We start from the raw sequence: 22,510 nt of genomic DNA, 5'->3' as shown, positions 1-22,510 counted from the left end.
TTAAACTTTATCATAGGTTTTTTTATATAAGGAAAAATATAGTATATGTAGGGTTGGAGGCTGTCCATGATTTTAAGCATTCCCTATACATAGTGTGGACTACGGTAGGTATGAAAAACAACACTGGGTTAGACTTCGTTCAAATACAACAGATTTGCTTCCTATCGATCTTGTTAAAAGATGACTGCTTAATTATGATTATAATAGTTGACACTTCACATCTCTGAAATGATATGCAAATTTATTAACTGTAGTAAGTTCCTGCCATCTCCTATCTAAAATTTTTGATACTGGGTATACTTCAGAATTCAGAAAGTTTTTAATTTTGAAAAAGGTTTTTGTTGTTGTTGTTAGGTGTTCTCTATATAATATAACATGAACAGAGGGTTTAGGGTCATAAGTGACAATTTAATACATGAGTATTACCACCATGAAACATGTATGAATATTCACATTAAGGAGGATCAGGCAAAAGATTAGTTAGCTTTTGCAAACAAAATGATTTTGGGCACCCAACCCTATTAACAAAAATCTCACAGGTTTTCAGGGATTTTTGACCTTGAGTACAAAGAGTGACCAATCTCAATCTGTGAGCAATGTATTATTTTCTAAACTTAGATGCCTGATTTATCTCAGAGGTTAAAAAATAATCTACGAAAAGCCAAAATTTCATATAACCATTCCAGAATCTTCTGTCACACAGGTTTGTTTTCCTGCTGCCATCACGGGAGTCCTCTGGGAATGTTGCTATGATCCTGCAGCGTGCACATCAAAGACAGGCACCTGTGAGTTTCTAAGTCACATGATCCCTGCTGGTCATCTCACCCAAATGATTCTGCCAGCACTTCAAACCAGCTTCTTCAATGAGCGGCCGTGCGATGGCTATGTCCACGTGGCCTCTCTCATTCACGGGCAGAGTGACTTTGAAAAGCTCCTCTAAGACCTGCTTCTTACTGTGTATCAGTTCCGTCCAAACTCTGTTTACAGCTTTTATCAGAAGTTGACGGCCTAGTAAATAAAAAAGAGTGAGCAGGTAATCAACAAAATGCCAAGTCAGTTTATTTCTTTTCCTCCACGCTTTCCTCCTGGGAATTTCAAGCTACAGTACCTAATTACAAGTAAAAAAAAAAAAAAAAAAAAAAGGGCGGGGGGTTGGTTTATAACAAATCCAGCCTAGTCCAAAGGATTATCTGATACTGAAGCTTCTTGGAAAATATTTTAGAAATCTTTACATTCATGCAAGAAGATCACAATTTCACCCATAAAGTTAGACATTAGGAGTAGATGTGTGACTATGGGATTGGGATTTTTACAACCCAGAATGGAGCGCGCCTGGGTTTCAATTCTGGCTCCACTCTCAATCCAGCTGCCTGCTAATGCACACCCGGATGCACCATGTGATGGCTGAAGCAGTGGCGTCGGCCCCCATGTAGCCCTGGATTGAGGTCCTAACTTCTGACTGCGGCCTGGCTCCTTCTGACCTGTTGTGCGCCACAGAGCAGTGAATCAACGTATGTGAGCTCTCTCTGCCATTCAAACACAAACACAGCTAGAAATTTTACATACATGTAACTAATTGTCAGGTTTCTAGGAAAGCATTGTTTTAAATTTTAAAATATCTTAAGAATAATTTTTAGGTTTGAACACTGACAGTGTGCTGAAAACAAAGTTATTTTCTGAAAAGGACAGACATAATAAGCATCTTGATGATATTTTTACTATTGGAGTCCCTAATGCTCTGAACTCCTTGCTAATGTATCTGCCTTGTCCACTACAATCAGTCTCTAACAAGCATAACAATCACCCAGAGGGCTTGCCCCTGAGAACCCTGTCCCTGCAGCTTCTGCTTCAGTGGGCCCGAGACAGGCCAGAGAAACCACTTTGCTAACAAGTTCCCATGTGCTGCTAACACTGCCATTCTGAGGACACTGCTTTGAGAATCAGCAATCTGGATTGTCAGAGCCTCAGAGGGTAAAAACAAACTGTGTCTGCAGTGCCTGGGACTCGAGAAATTTTCATAAATAGAGAGCAAATTAATGCTGAAATAATTGAACAAAGAGCGAGTGTTTAGATTTCCAACGACAAAACCACAGGCAAAACTAACATATATCATATTACAGGGGAGACAAACCCTCACATATCATTGTCATTACCGAGTACCTGGAAATCAGAAGCCATTACAGGATAAGATTTCAATACACAACAATCTTTTGTAACATCAGTCCGGAGACCATGTTTCAAAAAAGAATAAAAATGGTACTATTGACACTCTGATTGAAGGAACATCTATGATGTGCTAAGCATCACAGCACCTGCCATGGTTTGGATGTAGTCTGAGTGTGTCCCCTGAGGGTTCATGTGTTGGAAGCTTGCCCTTTAGTGTGCCAGTGTTAGAAGGTGGTGAAACCTTCAAGGTGTGGGCTGAAGGAAAGGAACTCTCACTGAGGTTACTGCCCTTGACGGTAACTGATGCAGTCAGTTTACTGGTTAACTCTCACGAGAGGGCTGTCAGAAAAGAGCATGTTGAACCCCTGAATGGCTCTCCACTTTCCTCTCTGCCCTCCCCTGCACGCTCCACCATGAGATGATATAGCACCGGAGCCGCTTCCGAAACTAGTACCGCATTGTGTAGATTTTCAGTCTCCACAGCTGTAAGTCAAATAAATCCCTGTTCTTTGTAAGTTACTTAGCCGCAGGTGTTTTGCTGCTAACAACTGAAAATGGACCATTATGATTAGGTAGTTGTAAACTCCAGGCTAGCACTTGTGCAAATGTCAACACCATCAGGGCTCCCAGCCTCGCCAGGACACACAGAGTGAGCACAATCCGTGGCTAGTGCTTCGTCCGCTGCAGTTCCAGACAATCTGACACACAGCGCTGGGGCTGTACAGAAAGTGGCTGCCAATGTTGGCTGGTTTGGAAGTCCACTTGTGGTTATATTTTAAGAATTAGAAACGAAGTAGCAACAACTAAAGGCCATCAATTCAGATAATTACCTTCACTAACATCTTGGGTGTAGCCACCATCTGGTTCAATGTCAGAGGGGATCATTATATGCCAGGTAGTCATACGAGCTTCTGCTTCTAGTCCAAATCCATCCACGTTGCTGAAAAATTCCAGTTCACACAATATGTAGCTTAGAACTGTAATGAGTCATTCTTCAAACACAAGCAAATGGTGGCTCCATCAGAGTGCTACTACAGGCAGACAAATACCCGCACATACAAAGCAGGGTTTCTGGTCTACCATGAAGGTGCCTTTACAAGGGGTCATCTTACAATCCCACTTACATGTATTTAATCTATAACATCAAAACGATGGTTTAAGATGATACTGTTAATTTTTTTAAACACAAAATCTCAAGAAAGTTCATTTGATGAGGAACATTGGCCTTTCTCTAGTCCCACTTCTCACCCCTCTACTCTAGGAGTATGTACTTGCAGTTTCCCTGATTGTTACACTTCTCTGGCCGAGCAGTCGGGGCATCTGCTACACGCTCCTAAAGCACCTTGCTGCTCCTGAGGAGCACATAGTGCCAGTTCTCCTTTCCACAGGGCCGTCCCGCAGCCAGCCTTACCCAACCACCTCTTCACCCAGCTCCTAATTCAGTGCCTAGTACACTGAAGAAACATCCACCAAACCGATTTACACAAAAATATTTTTACTCATTTAATACACAACAGTGTGAATTTTTCTTTTTTATTTTTAAACTCCCCAAATGTGTATTTTATTCCCTTATAAGCTAACTTCCCTTTTTCAAATTATGTAATGACATATGGTGATTTTAGAAAAATTTAAAAATGCAAGAAGTAAAGGTGGGGGAGGGAACCCAACTAATTTACTGGAAAAGTGCAACAAAAAATTCCTTCCCTTTTGCATAAAGTTTTAAGGCAAACAGACTAAAGGAATAAAAAAAGTTACTGTCAAAAAAGTAAGACAAAAAATTCTAATACAATAATAACAAAGATCAATTCAACAAGACACATTGAACCGGAAGAGGCTTACCTGCCAGCATGCAGATTGACCAGGCAGTGAGCCAAACAGCTAATGAATTCTTGGTCATGGTTCCCAGGTCCCAGGATCAAGTTCCTGTTTACAGTAAGGACCCTGAGAGAATCAAGCAGAGCTACTTGCTGAGGAACGGTTTTGTGTGCCCGTGAGAACTGGTACAGGATGGTTCTGTTGAGGCAGTGGTAGACTGAATCCAGTGACAGCCCCTGTGATCTTCTCTTTGACTAAAGATATGAAAGATACGGTTTTAGTATAATGGGCAAAAATAAAAAGATTATCATTCATACACAAATGTCTATTCTATTAATGTACCAGACACCATGCTAAGAACCCGGGGTACTCAAGTAAGAAGTCCAAAGTTCTTGCTGTCGTGGAGTTTAACACCCACAGGATGCATAAACACAAGGTAGGGGATGAGATGAGTGCCACATCAAAGTCCAAGAAGGAAGGCCACCAGCACTCCCAGAACAAAGCATCCTCCAGGAGAACGCTCTTGGCATCTCCTACCAAACACACGTGATGCTGGTAAACGACCTCCACTCAAAATAGCTAAGATGTTAGTAAAAATAACTTAAAAAAATTGTTTTTATCCCTTTACTTGAGAATTGTTCTCTTGATCTTAAATACAAGCTATCTTAAAGAAAAAACATAGGTGGTATCACCTAATTTATGCACCTGCAGAAGATGCTAATCAACAAGAAAACAGTGCATGCTGAATTGGAGTAAGCACCTGTGCCAAACCAGGTCACTATTCCGTAGACAGGGATGCCACGGTACACATGAAAAATGGTGTCCTGTCATGGACTTTGTAAGATTCAACTGCAAGGATTTTACTTTTGTGCCAATGTTTCGTGTTCTGCAAGCCTTTACAGACTGATGGACTATAGTGTAAAAACCTATCCCATTGTATGGGACAGCAAAAACAGTATCAGAAGGGAGGTCAGAGAGTGTGCCACCAAGTAGGCAACTGTAAAAGAGATATACCAGCACTGCACTATTGGTAAGCAGGGAGAAGTTAAAGGCTTTTTTTCTTTTATTCACTTCCAACAGGTCCAGCTCTACAGATGTTAACACTTATTTTCTTATTATAGTTATACTTATGTCCAACAATTCTGACACCATAGGCAAAATTTTTTAAATAGGAAAACATGTACTCTACAACTAAAAGTGACAATGGATTACCTGTGCGATTAGTTGAATTATAAAATCTATAAGAAGTTTAGATTCTTTGTTGAACATGCCTTGCCAAAGCTTGTCCACCACACGTTGTGTGAAATAAAACACATTATTCACCAATACCTGGTAGCTTCCTCCACTGGTAATGGGCAGAGATGCATCTTCCCCTAAATTCCAGTAGGAAAAAAAGGTCTAAGAAAATTGGTATCTCCTAGTACAAGACCATAACCTCAAGGAAATGAGGCCAGGGAAAAATGAGTATATCTATTATAACATTCAGATATATGACTACTAGCCCTTAGTTACTACTGTAAGAAAATGATGCTATGGAAAGAAATCAGGAAAAATATGGGAAGAAATAATTTCAGCAAGGTAAAGTGACATGGATTGAAGCTATGGAGTTAAGTCTCTTACTACCTGAAGTTGGACTGTGACAAACAGATCTCTAACTGGAAATTGCCAAAGACAGGTGATCATCATCAGAGTGAAAAATGAAGTTCATTTACTAACTCTAAATTGATCCTGCGGAGGTGATAATGGCTAACAAAGCTCTCTCCTTTAACAGCAATGATGGGCAGAAGAGAGCCTCAGAAAAATTGTGGAAAATAAAATGCAATCAGTGGTGTCTCGCTTCCTTGCTAAAGCTTGCTACTGGCACTGTATTCTCATTATAGCTTATACATGTGTTCAGACATCCACATGGCTTCAGGGCTAATCCTCCTGACCTTTCCTCTGAAAGGCTGTATTGAATGTGATTGTTATTCACACCTAATTCTAAATTGCCGTATTAAGCAAAACTCTTCATTCTGCATCATTATATAGGAAGATTTCAACAGATAAATATAAAAGTGTGATTTGCCATCCAGCTTTGAGGGTACAGAAATGTAAGGGCTAGGTTTCCTAATCCACAAAGCATCGCTGGCAAATTTACTTTGAGAAAAAATGTCAGTTTAATGACACAGAAGTTCTATGATTATATTATCTTTATTAACACCAAGAACTCAAAGCAGTATATATCTTTTGCTCAGCTACACATTTTTTTAAACTCTTTTCCGATATAAATGTTGATTCCACAGGAAATATACCATGCTTTATGTTTTTATTGTGATTAGATAGAGACACATAAAAACATTTCAATGAGTTTTTACCTTCTTGGTAGATATATTAAAGAATAATGTAAGCACGTACTGCAACAACCTCACAACTCCTCTGTAGGTACACTCAACAGAAATGCACAAATATTACACACATATGTGCTCTTCTAAGTCAGATGGAAGGTTTGTTTTTAATTTTCTCATATTGGAAACATTCACATTTAACAATAGTTAAAATGTAAATTTATATATCCATATGATAAAATATTACATAGTAATAAAAACAAATGGCTCCTACTACACACAAACATGTGGAAACTATCTCAAGTTGTGATGTTGACTAAAAGAAATCTGACTAGAAAAGGAGGAGGAAAGAGACGAAGCTAAAAGGAGATATATTGGGTGTTTAGACAGAGAAGCGGAATGATGTCATAAAACACAGAATTTACCCAACAGTACGTCAGCGGCAAGCAAATGGTCCATCACGCTATCCAAAATATAGGTCTGAAATTCCTTCTGCTGAGTTCTTGTAGATCTTTCAGGGGAAGCCTGATAAACAAAACAGAATTAGAAACCACACCAAACAAACAAACAGGGGCCCACAGCTCCAGTCACATTTCTAAATGTATCAGCTTATAAAAAAGTAACTTTGTGAATTAAAAAAAATACTGAGATGATACATATGCTACTATTGTCTCTTATTCTTCTGACAGAACTTAAAAAATAAGGCAAAGGCATAATATCATCTTATGAATCCACACCTTCAAAAATACTATTCTAAAAATTAAAAGTACTTAATATGCTACAATATACTATTATACCTCACTTTCAAAAACACATCTGGTGTTTAACCAGGAAACAGATAAAATAAATCTACAGTCATTACAGCAGACACAAAAGATCAAGAATCTAGTCATCAAGAGGGCTCATGCCTATGAGGAGCCAAAACATGGCTTATCAGGCTTTTCACTATCTCTAAAAGAAAGCACACTGCATTGTCTCTCTCTGTCTCTTTCTTTCTGTGTGATGAGTCTCTTAAACAAGGAATTATAAAGTTTAGAAAAGTACTTGGTCAGATAATGGTATTTATTTTCTTTAAAATATATTGCTTCTCATTACAGAAGGATTTAAGTCTGGCTCAACCATCAATAAGCAATTACTTAGTCCTCTAACGCTTGCGGATAGTGTTACAGGAGTGATCGTGGCTCAGAATTTACACTTGTTATTGATCCTAGTTAAGTGGGTGATTGCTGCTGAATGTAAAGTATACTGATTTTAAGATGATCTGAGAGGCAGGTGTCTGGCCCAGCAGTTAATGTGCTACTTGGCACGTCAGTACCCTGCATTGGAGTCTGGCATCGAGTCCTGGGTTCCTACCAATGTAGACCCTAGGGGCAGCAGGTAACGGAAGACCTGTGTTGAGAGCTTGGTTCTTGGTTTCTGCCTGTCCCAGACCTAGCTGTTGCAGGAATCCAGGCAATGAATTAACAGATGGGCATCAGCCTCCCTTCCCTACCTCTCTTTCAAATAACATTAATAAACAAAAAGAACATGAATATATATAGCCTTGTCTCTTTGAGGTACTCTTTGTTTTTAAACAGTTCAAGGATGACTTCTTCATGCATCATTGCATGTTTTATCTCATTGATGTAAAATGCTCTCCAGAGGTGAGGCTTAGAGAGGTTGGGTTCCTCAGTCAAGACCCAACTATGATTCAAATCTTGCTTCTTTGAGGCCGGAGTCGTGGCTTCTGGAGCTCCTTCACGCGGTCCCTACTCTGTTAAAAGTCTCCGTGTTGAATTGCTGAAGGAGTCACCACTGGAAGAGCTCTACATGGCTGAGGCTACAATATTTCCATCACTGCTTTAGGGAAAACCTCAGCGCAGTGCAAACGGAGCCAGGGTGAGAGCTGTGTCTGCTTTGGCTGTCTTCCTCCACACTACCAGTCTTCAAAGCTTCAGGGTGATTTTCAGGGCGGAATCATCACGTCCCCCCACAGGCCAGGCTGTGTGGATTTGCAGCTTTGTGGTTTCTCTGACTGCAAGCTTCCTCTTGACTGGTCTTGACTCCTCTGGGAGTCACCTTAGAGTGTTCTCTTTCTTTAACTTCTCATGCCACCGTTGGCTACTTGTTTGCTGCTCTGGTGTCACACAGGGTGGGCTTCACTCTGATGGATGGATGATACTGGGGATGTTTTATAGAGGATGGTTGGGAACACTGAGCAGTGAACTCTCCAGACTTCAGAAAGCAGCAAATGGGATCAGAGCCGCTCTTGTGGCCTTCCTTCCTGCTGCCACAGTGGTACTCATCTGAAGCAGATCTGCTTGGCTCTCCAGAAGGCCGGGGGCGACCACAGCAGACATTGAAGAATGCCAGCAGGAGGAGTCATGAGTCTCCTCGCAGGCCCTTTAACCCAGCTCTGGAGGATGCTGCAAGCACCAGGTGTTGTGTCTTGACTACTGAATGTGTTCTCTTAATCCTCACACTAGTTCTCAGAGGTGGAATCCCTTTTTACATAATTTCACAAACGGGCTGACTGATGGCAACGTATGAACATAACTGAACTTGGCCATTCTCATGCAGCTCACCAGCACACATTAAATCCCTTTAAATGTTTTTGCTAGATAATGTTCAAATATTTAACCCTCACAGCAATCATGCAGGGATGACAGTAACTAGTATGATTCTCCAGAAATCAGTTCAGAGAAGCAAACATTCTTAAACAGTAAACAGTGGCGGGTAGATTCAAAGCCGGACATTTCTTGCTCTAAAAGCCATGTTCTTTTCCTTGCCCTACGTCAAACGTCTTCATATTTGGGCTAGGAAACCACAAGTGGAGCTCGGAATTCAATAAGCATGCTAATTCTTGAGATGATAATTTTGTACGGCCTGTGAATGATGTTATAAACATTCAAATGACCCTTGACAGAAAGAAGAGGTTTCTAATTGCTTGTGGTGAAGCTCTACTCATAAGACTGAAGATGGCCTTGCTCATGTTAAATGAAGTTGAAAAATCTGCTCAAGGCCCTTTCTTCACAGGGGTAAATGGTAAACACAGAATTCTTCTCTTGAATCTCTTCAGGGATAAAGACTTCACACTAGTGAAATCATGCAATCACGGAGGCTGGGCCAAAACTAGGACCCCAGTATTCTATTTAGGTCTCCGATACAGTTTGCAGGAACTCGAGCACGCAGGTCATCATTTGCTGCCTCTTAGGGACATGAGCAAGAAGCTGGAGCAGAGGGCGGGCTGAAATTGGTTAGGGTTAAAGGAGTCAAGGTTTCAGTGACAACTGTGAGAGGTTTGTGGTCTGAGGGCTTCAATCCTGACAAGTCCTGCTTCTTGCTCAGCAGCCCCCAGGTAGGCCCTCCTGTAATTAGGCATGATTCCACAGTCGGGCTAATCAGTGTCGACAACAAGGAAAGCCTTATCTCCAGGTTAATACAAGTTATAGAAAACTCTTCCTATTAAAAAAGTACAGAAAACAAAAATGCAAGGCAATTTTGTGACTTCTTCATGGCTAGTCCATTAGTTAGGATTTCTGAAATCTTGGAAATGGTATAACTGAAGGGATTCCTATATTCCTTATCTTTCACACATGTGTACTCCATTTTTGATGCAGTTACATTTTCTAGCACACAGCTGTACTGAATTTTATCATTTTTTTCTATTAGCATTTGATTTTTTATCGAATGCTTCCAACTTTTACCCTGTATGTCAAGATATCCTGGTTAAAACCCTTAACATAACAGCTATCTAAATTACATCAGTGATTTCTTTTTCATTGCCCAAGTTCAGATTTTTTTTTTAACAAAGATAAGATGAATATCTTACGTGATCTTAAGGCTGCAATTAAAAAGTGAACTATACCAGTCACTAGTGGGAGCAGAGAGCACTCGGGCTCAGATGTCACCCTGTTGAGAGGCTGCAGCAAGCAGTGGTCCTACAGACTGAATCTTGCCCAGGAGCTATTATCCTCAGAACCCGTAGCATGCACTGCTTAGCCCTACTTCTTCAAGCAAATATAGATGTACAGCTAGGAAATGATACGGAAAATTCCTTTTCTGTGATCTTTCATTGTCTCGAGATTTTTCTAGGTGAACATTTTCTAGGATGTTTTCAGGAATAGCTAATTTCTACTGTCCTCATGGAGAAGCTAATATGTACACTGTCTCCTATCAGGAGAATGGACATGGAACCTACAAGTTGGCTGCATGAGGGAAATTCAGCAAGTACCTATTCAGCATACAGATGTGCATCAAACTGTACCATGAGCTGCAAAGTATATTAACAGCAACAATACCTAGTGCTGATGAGTGGCAGGGATGGTAGGAGGGAGTTATGAGAGAGCCAATGTCTAGTCAATGTCTAGAGAAAGGTTAAGATACCACAGCCTGTGACTACAATTAACTTATGCCTTTTGCAGCGATGTTCTATTCCTTGTTCCTTCATGTATTGTCTATAGTTCATCCCTGGCTATAACGGTAAAGCACAGTTTTGACATTGACTGGGTGGCTCATAAAGGGAAAAGTTATTTACTATCTGGCACTCAACAGAAAAAGTATGCCAGATTCCAAAGAAAGGGTAATATAAGATTCAATTGGGGACATATGGGAAATGAAAAGAAGAGCAACCAAAACTGATAGGGTTTAAAGTGGGGGCTGGGACACTGCATCCAGTAACTGCTTGTGATGCTGGCATTCTATATGGGCCCTGGTGTGAGACCTGGTTGCTCTATTTCTGATCCAGCTCCCTGATAATGCACTTTGGAAAGCAGTGGAATACCTCTCAGGTGCCTGGGCCCCTACATCCATGTGGGAGACCTGCAAGAAGCTCCAGGCTCCTGCCTGCAGCCTGGCCCATTCCAAGTGTGGCTATTTGATGAGTAAACAAGTAGATGGAAGATCCCTTTCTCATTCTTTCTCTGTTGTAACTCCGCCTTTCAGATAAATAAAAAAAATAAAGCTTTAATGGACAAATGATAGGGTCTAAAACATACATAGGATTAAGTGATTTTCATGGCTCATGTTATGCACAACTATACATAACCCGGAACTACAAATACAGAAATATGAAAGGAATGCAGCATAGAACTTTCTTGGGTAATATGCAAATTACAAAAGCTCTGCAACAGAAGCGGGAATGTATTTCTTCATCTTTACCTCTAATAAAAGGTCAATTAGTGGAGTTTGTTTGCTGGCAGGTGTAAGACAAAGGTTGTCTATTATTAAGACTCGCATAAAGTCAAAAACAAACTTCTTAGCTGGGTGATTGGTCAGATACGTTTTGGTGCCCACATTGCAGTACTCTGATTGGCTCCTGTTCATCCCTGTGTCTGCTGCAAAAGCTTTGAACTCTTCTGCTGGAGACCCGACCTCATCATCCAGATCAGTCACCTGGTAAAATCAAATGGGAAGATATGATAACCACATTGGACTTCAAGTGATAATTTCACGCTTCCTAAAATCAAAATTGCAGCAGGAGCAGCGTTCTCCTTTGCATTTCCCTCCTACTATCCTATTCAGCACATTCTATCACACTTCTCCTTGATGCGTCACGGCTGAGCAACATACGGTCTTTCAGACTGATCACCAACAATAAAGCTGCTTTATGTTAAATTGTATGTCTACTGTGAGTAACGGTACTTTCAATCAGAAGGTAAGAATGAGCATATCTGTATATTTGAAATCCACTTATGAAAAGTCAAATATCACAAATTTTCAGATAAAAATAGGGCAAAAAGATAACACCCCATAGGCAACACATTTTCTGTGCATTAATGAAACCTCAAATAAATGAACAATAAAGCCAGTGCCAATTTTGAGTCAAGCAAAAGGGAAAGAAAGAGTGGTTGATTACAGATGCTGACAAGGAAAAGACAATGAGTGAGACATTATTAAAGGGCAGTTTTTTAAAATCAATTATTTAATTTAATTTAATTTTTAAACAGAAATGAGGATTCTAAAATTATAAGCAAGTTAGGTGTTAAGATTATATGATTCATTTTTGCCTTTTTCCTAAAAATACCCAGAATTTTTTGATAAGTATATCTCCTTTAAATGTGGGAAAAAATAGCTTCAAGGAGACAGTTTATTGCAGGCCATGGAGTATATGTATAAATGAAGAGCAAACTTCACAGAATTCTGAAGTACCATGAAGTGCTTTTGCACTTGTATTACTGGACAAAAGAAATCCCTACACTACACATGATTATAGTCTAATGATTTTCTATTACATTTATACAAAAGAAAAATAAAACTGTGTAAAACTTTAAAAGCTGAGCAGAACAAAGGACCAACATCTATTTTAGCTCTGAATAAAAACTACCAACCCTATAATTCACTTGTGAAGATTAAAACCAGCAAATGCGTGGTTCCTGAAATTAGATAATTTTGCATGACTAAGGTTCTATTACTGAAGAGAATATTTTACAACTTTATAGCTACTACTACATAAAATAAGAAATGGACCGGCAATTATTGAGAGAAGGAAAGTACTGCTAAGGGAAAAAGGATAAGGTGAATGAAAAAAAAAAAGTAGAGTTCACTTATTTTAGGGGAAAACAGCTGGAAAGTATGGGGAGCTAGAGACATAAGACAACGAAGACACTGTGACTTGGTCAGAAGCTTAAAAGATCAACAAGAAAAGTGTCTGCTAACCATCGGAACAGACCAATTCCAGTTTTGCCATTTTCCTCCCCATTCCCTACCATCTCTGAGTAAGGGCGAATATTGAAGGGGAAGACCGTGGCTGCTAATGCACACAGGAAATCGGGGCTCATCCACATGGAGGCGAGGTCTGGAACGTTGTGGTACAAGTATCTGAAGAACTGCATCAGAGTCACGGGATATTCTCGGAGCCAAGAGCCCTCTTCTTCTGACTGCCAGGGCTGTCGGAGAGGTAAGAGCAGATGTCAGGGAAACCAACACGGTGAACAACCACTTAAAGGATCCAGCACGCCTAAGATAGACACACCGATGGGCCGTTTATCAGCACACGTATGCCAACAGATTGAGAGGGCAGCGGAAACCAAAGCAATCCTCTCCGAAGCTATTCCTGCATTTCATGGAGGGCTCAAAACTCAGCTAACTGCAGGGGCTGGTTTTGACTCTTCACCTATACTACCATGAGTACAGCTGGTAATAGCAGTGGCTCCAGGACTATTTATGCTGCCCTATTGTGCAGCACACGGAGAGCAGGAGCAAGACACAAGACGGGGATGTCAGTTCCCCTTTGTGAGCATCCAACTGTCATATCTCCAACAAGAATTATGTAATACAACAACAAGGGTGATAAACACAACCAAAAGTCATATTTGAATGCTGCGTATCTTCTCAAATCTGCCCAAAGAATAGCCTTATTTTTGACTTAGAATTTTACATGTAAGAATAGGCATTAAAATAAGAATCCAAAATTATTCGAAATTAATACATTTAACGATAATGCTCCATATTTAGAGGGTATAACAGTTTTGAATAAAGTTGTATTTGTCAGGTGCATATAATTCAAAGATTCAAAGTTATTATTTTCCCTAAAAATGCAATCCTTTGAAAAATTCCATCATTATCCATGTAAGATACAAATACATTTCATAGTTTTATTTTCAAGATTTATTTATTTTTATTACAAAGACAGATATTAAGTAGAGGAGGAGAGACAGAGAGGAAGATCTTCCCTCCACTGATTCACTCCCGAAGCGGCCGCAATGGCAGGAGCTTTTCTAATAATTTTCTAATCATTCATCTCTCACTCAGAAATAATTAGAATAGAAACAATCTTTGCTTGGATCAACTTTCTAACCTATAAATGACAGTTATTTTAAAAGGTCAAATAAATGGAAATCAGTCTGGAGAACACTCAAACAACTCAAAATCTGCATACCATATGACCCAGCAATAGCACTCCTAGGAATATATCCAAAACACCTGTTTTACGACAAACCAACATGCATCCCTATGTTCATTGCAGCACAATCAGTAATTGCAAAAACATGGAAGCAACCGAAATGCCCATCAGCAGAAGATTGGATAAGAAAGCTTTGGTTCATCTACTCCATGGAATACTACTCAGCTATTAAAAAAAACAAAATGCAGTTCTTTGTGGCTAAATGGGCACAACTGGAAACTATAATGCTAAGGGAAATGAGCGAATCCCAAAAGATTAGATACCACATGTTTGCCTTGATTTAACCTGTAATTTTTGTATGGTTGTTTGTTATTTTTTGAACCTGTCATTGATACTGTCTCAACCCAGAGGTTTCGAAGAATGGAACTTGCATTATTTTTAACATATTGTTTACCCAATACTATGTCAATTAATTCCATAATGTTGTATATTGATATTGAGGCCTTGTTGGGGCTTTTAACTGACCAGATCTTTACTCTGTTAGACCTATCTTCAGACCATAGAAGGTCTCCCCAAGAGGCCACTGAACTTATCTGGACAATAAGACGCTGAACTTCATGCTAGGCATGTGTTTGCAAGCAATGAATCTCAACTGAACTTGAACTATGGTTATGCAACAAGGTGGAGGAATCCACCATGGGGGGAGGGGTATGGGTGGGGTGGGGGGAATCCCCAGTGCCTATAAAACTGTACTACATAATACAATGTAAGCAACAATAAAAAAAAAAAAAAAGGTCAAATAACACATTATTGAAGTAGCATACAGTTTATACTATTATATTTACCATATATTAATATGTGATAAATTATAATAATTATTATAGCATTATATTTATTTATTTATTAGTATTTCATTAATCATTGTAATGCATTTTATATATATTCATGAAGCCTGCAGAATGCCTGGGCATTCTTGAAAGTGCTCTATGTGTGTGCTAAACATGTAAATCGTTACAAATACCACAGGGGATCAATTTTATCATCAACAGTAGCTCACGCGTAAAGAAACCTACAGCTTAGCACGTCTGTAACACCAGAGGTGAGATCTGAACTCAGGAAGTATCCAGAGTATTTACTCCACCCTGAGCTGAAGAGGTGACAAAACACAGAGACTGAGGTTTCAGAGATCGTGTGGCAAACAGACAGGCTCCCAAAGCATTTCTATTTCAGAAGACATAACACGGACAAAGTGGCCTTCCCAGAGAACTTACAGAGTTGAGCATGCTGCGCAGCATTCCCAGCAACAAAAAGGCTGCTTCTGTACACACGTTATGGATGGAAGAGATCACGGTCCCACTGGAGGCAGGCACTCCGAAGATGAATGTCCAAATAGAGTCCAGATCAAACTGCAGAGGAAGACTAAAGATGAGCCCTGAGGAAGTCCTAGCTTTCTACAACGTCTTTGAAATTAGTTTTTACTTTAACGGTCTTGATAACCTTATACTTGACACTGTAAAACTTATGTTTAAAGCTATAAAGAAAAACTGAATAATAAGTACCACCCTGTTATCTACTAAATTCAGTGCCTTCTACTTTGCTAAAGAAAATAAAGAATGAAATACTTGTTAAACAGACAAGAGGTGACCCAGAACTGATGATTTTTCTTTCGTCTGATTTTTGTTTAGTTTTTAAAGTTTTACCTCCCACTTATCAGGGACAATGTGCAGTATCTGTTTTATGTTACTCAATATGATTACCTCCAGTTGAGTCCATTTTGCTATAAATGGTAGAATTTCTCTCTTTTTAAAGAGCTGAATAATATTGCATATCATACCACATTTTTTTATCAATTCATCTGATAATGGACACCTTAGTGGATTTCATATTTTGGCACACAGTGTGGCTGGATACCTGTTTGATCCACTGTGTTCTAGGCTTCTGGGTATACCAGCAGCCGGTTGTTGGATCATACAGTAAATCCCTTTCTGGTTTTGTTTTTCACAATGCCTGTATGCCCCTTTCTCTACGTCCTTGCCCTCTGCCATGCTCTGTTTGGCGTTTCATCATTTTGACAGTGGTGAGGTGATACCTCACTGTTGATTTGACAAGCATATTCAGAAGCACATGGAACTCCTTTCTTTACCATTCTTAGAGATTTTCTAAATCAATTTTAGATTACTTACAAATAAGATCTGACAAAATAAAAACTGAATGAAGGGGATTTATTCATGCAAGCTTTATATAATATGAGCATGGCATCATGCATTTTTTGAAAAGCTGCATAACCAACCCAACTCTGCTAAGCATGAATTTATATCTTGATTTAATGTAAGGGTACAGATTCAGTGTTTACACTTGAAAGGATTTGTTAATTCCAACAGTTGATTCAAATAGCATTTGGCATTAGGGTGGAAGCACAGTGGATTTAATAGCCAAATTTCTATGTCTGTAGTGTGATAAACATACATAATATATAGACATCCATAACGGTCCTTTGTTAGAAATCAAATGAAGCCTTATGGTTTTCTTAAGATGGATGTCATTTAACTTTATGAATTTATTAATAATTTTAATTAGTTAATGCTAATTAATACCATATGGAATCTTCCATGTCTGCTCGATTAATTTGTGGCTTACTGCCACTCTTACCATTTTTAACTCTACGGAAACTAAATAACCCTTTTAGATAAAATCCCATCACTGACAAAAATCACTTTAGTTCATTCTTAAAATGTTATCCAGAGTCCTTACACACGTTTAAAGTAATTATATTAGAAAACACAGGTCAAAGGGGGACATAGGACTTCTCTTGGGGGAAACACTTTGAGCATTTATTCCTTCAGTTTATTCTATTGCAAACCAAACCCTCAAGTGAGAAAAGTGATGGAATCAATTGCTGTTTTGTTCTGTTATTCGTGACTGACCCATCACCCTGGGGTGATTTTGATACAAACAAACACACTTACGTCTTACTAGATAATTCCTACCTGGCCACCCTGCTTACATCGGCTGCTGGTGACAGGCACACTGACCTGCAGGTTCTCAGGCAGCTCGCTCACTGGCTGCTGCAGAAACAAGGCCATGAGGAGAAAATAGAGGGCGGGGACATTAGTGTGTTTTGGAAGGAACGACTGCAGAACTGGGAAACCAGGGAAATGACAGGCATCCCGGTTAATCTCCCTTACTGTGGATCTCCCACCAGCACTCCTGCCCACATTGAATCCTAGAAGAGAAGGGAAACAAGAATCACAAGGCTGATTACAGAGAACAATGCTGCGTTAGCAAAGAAGGGAGTAATTCAGTGTGTGTGATACTGCTATCTGGACCGTTCAGATCCAATTGTTAGAACTCATGCATTCAGTCATAATGTTTTACTTGACCATTTGTCTGGCTTCAGTAATCCTGTCTGTACAGACACAGGTTTTGAAACACAGCTGAGACAAATATAACAGATGCTAGAAAAGATGTTTCTTAAGATGATACAAGTTCTATTCGATAATAATAATAATAACCCCAGAAGAGTTCTTTATTTCCTTAAGCAGAAAATGAAATTCAAAACACAATCAAAATATAGATGCTACAAAAATAAAACTATGACACAGTAGGTAAAGTCACCACCTGCAGTGCTGGCATAAGGCTGCTGTTTTTCTGATTCAACTCCCTAGTAGTGCGCTGGATAAAGCAGACAGCCCAAGTGGTTGGCACCACTGCCCACTCCTGGCATCGGCGTAGCCCAGCCCTGGCTGCTGCGGCCATCTGGGGAGTCAGCTAGCAGAGATGGAAGATCTTCCTCTATAAATCTCAAAGTACAGAAAAAAATCTTCACATATCTCTGTATCCACAACTGCATTTTTTTTTTTACAGTTTGGTTAATATATTTCATTTGTCCAGAAAAATTGCATCAGCTAGTTGGCCTTGAATTATCTGTGAGTTTACAGACAGGACCAGATCAAAAAGCAAAACAACACTTTTGAGGACATTGTCTGTGGTCTGCTGGAGGCCTGGGAAGGCCCTGCCCACTGCTGCCTGCAGGCAGAGCTGACCATCCCCAGTTGCCGCCCCCCTTTACCCAGGGCATGCCAATGCTTGCTGATGTGACTTCTAGAGAATCAGTGTTCCCATCAGCCCAGTCTCCTCTGTTAGATAACTCATTTGAAGATGCAACCCAAAGATAATGTGGTTTTTGTTTTTTTAACCACCTCAAATCTAGGATAATGCTTAGCACCGAGTGAATGTTGACCACATTTTTTTTAACACTCTTGTCCCTAGCAACCAACAGATGAAGGATTGGTTTTTACTCTGAAGCAATTTTTATTTCAAAGGGATATTTACATTTTTAAAACTTAGTTTTGTAGAATGAAGTAAGAACATATTTGCAACTATTATTTAACACATTTTGCTGTGTCTTACAGCTAAGCTGCTTTAAAACATATTGTCTTAACGAATTCTAGGGGAAATGTGAATTAATCTTCTGAAGTATGTTGCAGAGCAGTTTTCCATGTTCTTTCAGATCTCATATCTAAATCAAAATGAACATGTAAATTAAAACTTCTAGTATCATCTTTATAGCATAAAAACATACTATTTGTTTAAAGTCATGGCAGTAGAGAATGATGATACCATGCTTTGTAGCCTGATGTCTCCAGAGCCTGCAGGATCACGTCCTGCTGAAAGGCACTGCCATGCTTCTGACAGATTGGCTAGAATCAAGTATTAAATTGGTTTTGGCTTCCAGTACATTCTAAATGACATTATCAGAATAAAAAAGTCTCTTCCTTGCATAAAATGGTTTTTAACATATTATTAGGAAAATAAAGTTTGGCTAAACTGCAGCCTACAACAAAACTGGTAACAACATTTTCACTCTCTTTTATACTTTATTTCCCAAAGAGCATGTAATGTACTACTTGCAATTAAGCATTCATTTACATCTAAGCTACAGCTATACAGGAGTTACTTTTAGGAAGAAAAGTTTAATAAAATCAGTATATTAAAGTCAAAACATCAGGTTGTTTATAAACTCCAGAAAACAGAAACAGAGGAGATGAGAGCTCTATAAACATCAATTATATGCATAGACCAGATAGATTGAGAATAGTAAACTAAATGGAATTAAATCTAAATTGAGATAGAATATTTACATTTCTTCTCTGGGATTAGTTCCCACACATGCAGCGTATAAGCCGGTACCACTGGAGGACCAACAGATTCTAAGGCAACAAGTTAGGTGGGGTAGGTAGAGTAAAAGCGCCTCTTACAGAACAGGAAAAGCACAGCACTTACAATTCACACACACTTACTCCCTGACCCAGAAAGCTTACACAGTTAGTGGTTTTAATCTTCTAGTTTGAGAAATTAATCCTTCATTTCCATGTATACTTATTTATTTATTTCCTATAACTTATATACTATAAAACTGTACCTGGCACCAGCACCATGAAGACCAAATAAGATGAGAAATGCTAAAAAAAAAAAGTTTGCAAACCACAATGTAGAATATAAATCATAGTTCTACATTGCTTAGTTATTACTATTGCTGCTCTGGGTCTTTGTAAACTACACTGTCAATTAGCACTTAAAATTCGCATGCACAAAGAACTCACTTGGTGCATTTCGCTGTTTATTCTCTAGTGGCTATTAGTAAGGCCAATAAGCTAAATCTCCTGCTATTAACCTGCTCATAACAATCACATTGCAAGGTTATATTCTTCCCCAGAGTCCATGCAAACCAGTGATCCATTATTCAGAGCACAAAAGAACCTACAATGACTATCTAAAATGTGTATTTTAAAGTAGATCATTTTCTTCAGTCATTTCATAGTGAGCTGCAAGCAACATCACTTCCTTGAAAGCACACACAAAATTTCTACAGACTGTATTGAAACCTCTGTCTTCCTACAATTGCTTTGGTATTTGACGTCTTGCAAGCAGCACCAAGACATTGAAACTTTAACAGATTTTGATAAATAGCTTACATATTAAATTCTGGTTCCCTTTCTCATTTGATAAGGGTAAACAGATATTTTTGTTAAAAGTTCTTGAAAATCAGACATACAACATTATTATGATTTTAAAATGTAATGTTACAGTGATAAATGTATTTCTGAAGCAGATTAAAATCTGAATGATTTAATCTTCATGTATATATATATATATATCTGCCATGGCAAAATTATTAATATGAACAGGAGTATATCAGCTCAAATAAGTCCAATATCTAGGATTACATAAATGCTGGACAGTACGTTAAAAACAGCTCTAAATGACTGGCTGAGGCGCTGATCAAGCTTAAGTACTTAAGTAGTGATATAATAAGACTGCTACAAGCACAGGCTCGGATTTGAGTGACCAGGATTCAAATTTTGCTATTTCATTCCATGCCTTGGCATTCTAATCTATAAAATGGGCATAACTCTATGCCTCAGAAGCGTGTTAAATTTCTTTCTCTGACTTCAATGTAATTTTCTTTTGTGGACAGTCAGATTTACACAGAAGGAGAGATAGAGAAAGATCTTCCATTTGTTGATTTACTCCCAAAGTGGCCACAACTGTCGGAACTGAGTCCATCCAAAACCAGGAGTTAGGAGCCTCCTCTGGGTCTTCCACACGGCTATAGGGTCCCAAGGATTTGGGTCAGCCTCCACTATTTTCCCAGGCAACAAGCAGTGAGCTGGATGGGAAGTGGAGCAGTTGGGATATGAACCAGCGCCCATATGGGAACCTGGTGCATGCAAGCCATTAGCCTATTGCACCAGGGTCCTCATTTGCATTTTTAAACCTCGAACTAAACACCTTGTAGCCTTTTCATTCAATCATTCATTAAAATTCATAACTCTTAGTGGCTATCAGATAAACTAGAGAATATAAACAAAGTCTGAAAGGAAATATTGCACAATAGTTTAATTTTGAAATAGCTAGAGAACAAAATGATCCATACCTAATACTGTCCCAATTTTATTAGTTAGTACAGAATCTGTCTGTTCCAGCCATCCTCCTCCACTGAGTCCTTCTTTAAACTTAATGAGAATGGACTGGTTACTCAGCAGGACAACAAGAATCCTCATGGCAGCAGTAACGGTGGTTGAATGCAGGTGTTCTTCCATAAACATCATGATCCAATCAAAACCCAGCGTTTTGACCAGCTCTTCACATGCTCTATTCCAAAAGAGATCAAAAATAATTAATGTCAAGGAATAAATGAATAATGAATGAATGGCAAATTAATAGAGATAAGATGGGTTCATTCTTGAGATACTACACATTTCACAGCTTTATTTAACAAACAAAAAACAACCAAAAAGCTCTATTGAAAGCCAGTAGCAATTTCCTTCTTTCCCCTGATATGAATTAACTAGTAACAGCAATTATGTATCAATTCTAAAAAGGTTTTACTTACTGCAAATTGATGCTTGTCTTCTCCTTGGATGTATAAACTAATTTAAGCAAGATGTCTAGAAGTCTGTTCCTCAAAAGTATAAGATTAGCAGACACAAGACCTCCAAACTCCTCTTCAGTTCCTAACATGAACATAAACACATAAGTAAGCGAGGATAGAGTATCCAACATGTGGATCTTTGAGATCTCATTGAAAAACCTATCTTTTAGAAAACTTTCTAATTCTTTCCATTAAAGTAGAAAACAAAAAGGATCGGTTATATCATTTGATTAGGAATCCTGAAAATTATTCATTTCTGGTTGGTATTTTCAACCAGTATAAGAGAGGCTATGGCTCCTTTTTTTTCCCCCCACATGAATACTTCCCGTCTTTTCTCAACAGAGAAAGCCATCAAATGAAGACCATATGAACAAAAATGGTCACACCACTCCAACCCCACACCCTCCGACAATCCTGAACTTGTGGCTTCTTTTTAAAAGAATAGGATACACTTTCCAGGCTTAAAAATTGAGGATACATAGCATAAAATTATTCAAATACTTAGCACATAGTGGTAAGTTAGAATTAGAAAGTATAGACGAGAGGCAAATAAATGAGACACAGTGGAAACGAAAGGGAGAAAGATGGAGAGTGGAGTGCCCCCCAAGGCACAAGGCATCTGGTGTCCCACGATGGCCTTGAGGTTTCTGCGATGTTAGGGAGCAGCTGTTGGCTGATGAATCCCAATCTGCCTACTTTCCTCAAGAACCAAGATCCTAAACTTTCTATGATTACATACCTCTGTTTGTTTGGGCAAGGGACAATTATTACCTTTTGCCTTTTAAAATGCAAATTTAGCACTTTATTCATTATGGATGTCTCAAGGTTAGTAAGTAGACCTCAAGATCTCATCCTCTTTTAAGGGGCATAGACTGGCAAGTTGTCTTATCAATATATATCATAAAATCTGAATTATCACAGTAGCTACTTTTTAAAACAAATATTTTG

At 38.9% G+C, this 22,510-nt stretch overlaps 1 protein-coding gene across 3 annotated transcripts in view; it reads right to left on the bottom strand.

The window, feature by feature from the left end:
* The window catches only part of WDFY3 (WD repeat and FYVE domain containing 3), a 264,769-nt gene that overhangs the window by 58,055 nt on the left and 184,204 nt on the right, over positions 1-22,510 (bottom strand). For 2 of the 3 annotated variants that reach the window (XM_040967248.1, XM_040967249.1), the window contains 11 exons: positions 21,524-21,644; positions 21,065-21,282; positions 17,115-17,350; positions 15,399-15,533; positions 12,992-13,171; positions 11,445-11,678; positions 6,731-6,830; positions 5,194-5,354; positions 4,006-4,235; positions 2,997-3,106; positions 826-1,008 (listed from right to left, as the gene is read on the bottom strand). In XM_040967248.1, coding sequence (XP_040823182.1) covers positions 826-1,008; positions 2,997-3,106; positions 4,006-4,235; positions 5,194-5,354; positions 6,731-6,830; positions 11,445-11,678; positions 12,992-13,171; positions 15,399-15,533; positions 17,115-17,350; positions 21,065-21,282; positions 21,524-21,644 — 1,908 coding nt within the window. The remainder of the gene's footprint in view (positions 1-825; positions 1,009-2,996; positions 3,107-4,005; positions 4,236-5,193; positions 5,355-6,730; positions 6,831-11,444; positions 11,679-12,991; positions 13,172-15,398; positions 15,534-17,114; positions 17,351-21,064; positions 21,283-21,523; positions 21,645-22,510) is intronic. The other variant, XM_040967250.1, reaches the window with a different exon arrangement.

Source organism: Ochotona curzoniae, unplaced genomic scaffold, assembly GCF_017591425.1.
Source record: "Ochotona curzoniae isolate NIBS_2020 unplaced genomic scaffold, NIBS_Ocur_1.0 scaffold_4506, whole genome shotgun sequence".
NCBI classification, from domain to species: domain Eukaryota; kingdom Metazoa; phylum Chordata; class Mammalia; order Lagomorpha; family Ochotonidae; genus Ochotona; species Ochotona curzoniae.
This window is presented reverse-complemented; position numbering and strand designations above follow the sequence as displayed.